Below are 5698 nucleotides of genomic sequence, written 5' to 3' on the forward strand. Positions count from 1 at the left end.
TGTAGGCGAACTGCTTGTCACTTGATTTATTGAAGACATTCAATAAATGACTAGCAGTATGTAACGGTTTAGTTGCTGGTAAATTACTTCTGCGACGGAGATTGGAATTTATTATGCTGTTTTGTGAGATCGTTTGACTTTAGATTAGGAAAATAACATTACAAAATGATCAAAATCAATTATAAGGACGAAGTATCTATAATAAAAAATTGCAGTCACTGATTAATAACTTCGTTAATTAGGTAACTCTAACTTTGTAAGTTAATTGATATCTTATACTATCTCCATTTATTTTTATTTTTATGTGCAACTTTGGAGCTTGGCACGGACACCAATACAAAATTTTATTATACTGTTTAGTGGAGAGAGAATGTATGGATATTTAATCACCATTACCACCCCCACGAAACCGCCCCACAAAACCCAGGCACTACCTCGACAAAATCCCGCCCCCAGGAAACTAAAACCCACAAAATCCAGCACTGCTACCAACCCCACGAAACCACCGTGCTCACGAAATCCCACCATGCCGGATGAAATTCCACCGTGAAATTCTGACGAAATTCCAGAAATCTGACAAAAACCACCCAAAATCCCAGAAATCAGTTCTTGAAGTTGAAGAGAGAAATAAAATCTATAAAAATTCAAGAGATAATGAGATGGAAAGAGGAGAGAGATAATATATGGGGGAAGATGAAGATGGATGTCCTGAGTTTAAGATGAAGAGTTGATGAATTAAATTGGGTTGTTTGGGGGTAAAAATTAGTGATTAATTAAATTTGATTATTGTTAGTAAATTGTGTTATAATTTTTAAAATGAGGGTAAAATTGACATTTGACTAATTTTTTTTTTTATTAAAAGAGGAAAGAAATTTCTTAGTTGCACATAACGTTTAACGGACAAAAATAGTAAAAGTTGCACATAAAAATAAACGGAGGTAGTACTTATATACTCCCTATCCTTAACGCTTTGTTTGGATAGCAAAGAAGGAAGGAAAAGAAGAGGGAAAATGGAGGAAGGGAAGGGAAAAGAAAGGGAGGGGGAGGTGAGCTCCATTTTCCCTCCAAATTTCTCCAATTTTGGAGAGATTATGGTTACTAAAGAGAGAGGGAAAATGGATCCCTCCCTCTCCTTCCCCTTCCCCCAATCTATTACCCAAACAAGAGATTTTGTCCCCCTCCATTTCTCTTCTCTTCTTTTCCTTCCATTTCTTCCTATCCAAACAAAGTGTAAGTGAATTCAAGTCCCCAGGCAGCACACACTATGCAGGACGCCTAACACAGATCATCCAGGCAATCATACAGTTACGGCCAACACAAATCGCCTAGGCAGCCATGCAGGTTACGGCCAACACAAATTACCTAGGCAGCCATTCAAATTAAGCCCAACACAAATCGCATTGCAGCCACACAGTTATTCTCTGTAATCGCACACACATCTACCCAACTAGCAGCACACAGTTTATTAAACGAAGAGCAAATTACTAGCACACAACTAGCAGCATTGCGATCTTAATTGCCTGGCCAACATTTAGTAAACAACTAAACACTACAAGTTAAGCTTGGGATAGTAAAATTTCCTCTTACTTTTAAAGTGTCTAATACTCTAATTCAGGGAGTAGGTGTCAACTAGTTACAGGTAAAGATTCATTAATTGTTTAAATACTTGCTAATAGTATAAGTGTTTGTTAAATTTAATTTTTGGAGTATTATATTACAATAAAGATACACTACTTCCGTTATTTTTTATGTGCAACTTTGGACTATTTTATATATCACAAATAATATCGCAAAGTTGCACATAAAAATTAACGAGGTAGTATAATTTTATTTGTCATATTCTGCCAGTAAATATCTTTAAAACGCAGCACTTGAAAACGTTACGCAAACACTACCTCTAACACAGCAACACTGACCTCGTTTTTTATTTTTATTTTAGATCCGAGGGAGGCTACTGATAAGAAAAAAAAAAAACAGAAGAATAGGCGCGTGTTTAGAATGTTCCCCTAGAAATGAGGAAAATCAGCAGCAGTTGTATCAACTAACGGTAAATCAAATCTGTGCTGAGCATAAAGGAAACCCCTCTAAGGAAACAAAGTCATTATTCTCCCCTTTATTCTATTTTTTTTTCTTCCCTTTTTTACTTTTTTCTTTTCTCTTTTTCGGGATTATGATTTATTAAAGTAATTTCATAACGCAATGCATAAGAAAATACAGTATAGGATAATGTCTACCTCTATCTATATCCAGAAAAAGCAATATAAACAATTAGAGTCCATTTTCTTTTCTTCTTTAAACATGTACATAGTAGTGTAGTAGTAGTATTTAATTTGGTTCCATAATCTATGATTTCTTTAATTGTTTCAAATTTTTGCGCTAGTATTCTTATTTTGAACACATTTTTAGGCCATGTTCACTTCTCCTTACAAAAATAATATTTAGCAAAAATAATTTCAGTTTAACAAAAACAATTTTAATTTACTAAAATTAATTTTAGTTCAGTAAAAATCAGTAAATTTAAAGAAGAAATATAATAGAAAATCGGTTAATTAATTAATTTCAGTTCAACAAATATAATTTCAGTTCTGTAAAAATAAATTAAGTTCAGCAAAAATAATACCACCTTCGATTTTTATTATTTGCAACTTTGTGGTATTATTTATGAGATATAAAATATTGTAAAATTATAAATAATAAAAATCAGAGGTAGTAATTTCACTTCAGTAAAATGAATTTCAATTTAGTTAAAATAAAGTGAATTGAACATGGTCTTAGTCTACTAAAATAGTACTTTGCAAATAACAAACTTGGTTGAGAAACTCAAATCTTAATAGTACTTTGCTTGGGTATATTACTGGGGAAAAATAGTACAAAAATTAAAACATGGAATGAGCATAGAAGCTTAACTAATACAAAAATTGTTACGGCGCTTGTTATTTATAAAAAATGAGTGACGTGTAATTTTCAAGTCATCTCATTACAAGAGATCATCCATCTCATTCTTAAAAATTAACCAAAGAAATTTTAAAAAAAATTAACAACCCAAAACAAAATTATTACATATAATTACTAGCTACTGTGCCATTTATGATATTAAAACACAGCAAAATGACACCATAAATGAATCTAAAATTATGATTATCCATCTTAATAACCATGAATTTTTCAAGCATTAGACAAAAGATAGCAACCAGTATTATATTGTTGTCTCTCCAATGAACGTTGTTTTTGTAGAAGCATTTGTTTCTTAAACCTTTGTATGAACATATCAGCTGCTTGGTCTATATCCTCATCCCCCATATCCTCCTCTTCCTCAACCATTCTCTGCTCGACACCCTCGACCGCCTCCTCGGTCTCTTCCTCCTTCTCCATCTCCGCCTCCGACTCCTTGAACAGCGCGTGCGTCAAATCCACGTTATGTTGTTGCTCACCACTTTGATTTGGTGTATATATTCGCGGTACATCTTGTACAACCCTCATGTCGTGAGTGGTGTCACTCACCATCATGCTTGTAGCTTTGTTGTAGTTCAACAACAAACTATGACCATTCATTTCTTCTTCTTCATCTTCGTGTTCTATGTTGACATGTCGATTTTCGACGAGCTCTAACTCTTCCTCCTCGTCGATGGCATCGTCGTTTTTCTTCTTATGGTGTGGGTGGTGAGAAACAAGGGCTTGAAGGGAATTGGTTAGTGAGGTTTTATCAAAATTCTTGTGTAGGAGAAAGAATATCATTAAACGTACTCTTAAATCATTTGTTTTGTTCGAAAATGCGGCTATTATCTTCTTCATCAAACTCGGCGCCTTCACCTTCATTCTAATTGACTAAGAGAGCACTTATTTCGGCCTCAACAACCTAGTGACTTATATAGATACAGTGAAACAATATCTCACAACTCACAAAGAATGGAGGAAATATAAAATTAACAATTATAGCATAGCGCTAGGCTATAAGTTTCACGTAAATAAGGCTAAAGAATGAAAATAACACAATGTATGAAATGTATAATGGTATGAAAAGTTTGGCTAAAATGTTTATATACAAAAGCAAAGTAAGTTGCATCAAAGGTACAAATTTATAGGAGCTTCAATTAGAAGTTGTCTGGCTAATGATTACTAGGGTTAAGAAAATGGGATATGATAGTGAAAAATGAGAGTGAAACGTGGCAAAGATATAATGATTTTAGGAGATTTGGATTGGAAATGAAGGGTTGAGATTTGCCTAAATTTAATTTATGCCATCATTAAACCCATAATGTAAGCGGGGTCCATTTTGGTAACAAGTGGAAGAGTTGTCTCTTATTGTAAGGTTAGACTTAAGAGGCAAGGCTTTTGCTTTTTGTTTGATTGCTTTTTGTTTGTGTGTGAGAGTGGGAGAAGTAGTGGTTCAAGTTTTCAAACTTCAACTAAGAAAGTGGAGAAGGTTTAATTAGTAAAGAGATTAATTAGGGGCTCTTTAATTATTTGTAATTTACTTTGTGTAATCAAGCTTTCTTGTCCTAATTATGTTTGTAGTGTTGAAAATGTACGCAAGTATTTTGGGGAAAAGGTCATAGGGAAATGTCTTTGATCAATGCTTTGTTTATGTAATTGTAAGCTTCGTTTCTTAAGTAGGTTTACAACCACGTACTTTTGTCATTGGGGGTATGTTAAGCATTTTATAATAATTATTGTTACATAATGATTAAGGGTTTGTTTTTGTTCACTCTTATTTTAACTTATTTTCGAAAAAAAAAAAAATTCAGCTTATTTTTGAATAAATAAGTTAAGATAAGTAAAAATAAGCTCAAAAAAAAATCATAGGATTCATAACAAATTAAATTATGACAATAAAATTAATTCAGCTAAAGCAATAAGTTAAGATAAAATTAAGTAATTTTAAATAAAATTAAATAAGTTCAGATAAAATATTACAAGTTTTAAAAGTTTTCAGAGAAAATAATTGTACTAAAAAACAAAATCAAATGAACCAAACAGAGTCTAAGAATATACTTTCTCGAAGATTATAAATTGCAGCCAGCCATGCATGGAAAATATGATGTTGTTCATATGACTGGAAACTTGGAAAGTTATACAAAATTACACAAAGTAACCTTATGGAACACAACAGATAAATTGGTGTGAACTTGTAACAAAATATTGCGAAATTTAAATATAAAAGAAACAAGTAAACAATGAGACAGAAAGTTTATACTCCTTCTAGAATGGCTATGCCCAAACGAGGAATAAGCAATAATGCAAGGTTATGATGTGCTTAGTATTTTGTACGCTAACATGGTATAGTTGTTAATAGAGTGACAAAGATATAGAAAACGAATGAGTTGTAAATTGTACCATTGAATTGTGATTTGTATCACTAAGTAGTTGAATGGTATGAATGATACAATTGTACTAAAAATGGTTACAATGTTACTAAAACGTGATGCAACGTGCTTTCATTATCTTTTATTGTTGTACATGTAGAATAGTGTAATTCTTCTTGATTGGAGGCTTCTCATTAAATCATATATATATATATATATATATATATATATATATATATATATATATATATATATATATATATATATATATATATATATACTTTTAGCCAGATTACGTGACAGTGACACTTGACGTTCTAACTTTTCGCCAAGTGTCGCTGTCATGTTGGATAGATTTAAATAAACTTCATAAAATAAAAAAATTATAGAATTTT

At 32.0% G+C, this 5698-nt stretch overlaps 1 protein-coding gene across 1 annotated transcript; it reads right to left on the minus strand.

Annotated features, from left to right (window-relative positions):
* Window positions 1–2845: 2845 nt before the first annotated feature.
* LOC110702664 lies at window positions 2846–4052 on the minus strand. Its single transcript, XM_021880415.1, has one exon. It carries the CDS (start codon window positions 3814–3816, stop codon window positions 3166–3168), a length of 651 nt encoding a protein of 216 aa, XP_021736107.1. The 5' UTR covers window positions 3817–4052; the 3' UTR covers window positions 2846–3165.
* Between the last annotated feature and the right edge of the window lie 1646 nt (window positions 4053–5698).

The sequence above is a fragment of the Chenopodium quinoa genome, unplaced genomic scaffold (assembly GCF_001683475.1).
Source record: "Chenopodium quinoa cultivar QQ74 unplaced genomic scaffold, ASM168347v1, whole genome shotgun sequence".
Lineage (NCBI taxonomy): Eukaryota > Viridiplantae > Streptophyta > Magnoliopsida > Caryophyllales > Amaranthaceae > Chenopodium > Chenopodium quinoa.

Excerpts from the sequence above, each read along its gene's own strand:
- LOC110702664 (XM_021880415.1), bottom strand. The coding sequence starts at position 3,816 with ATGAAGGTGAAGGCGCCGAGTTTGATGAAGAAGATAATAGCCGCATTT.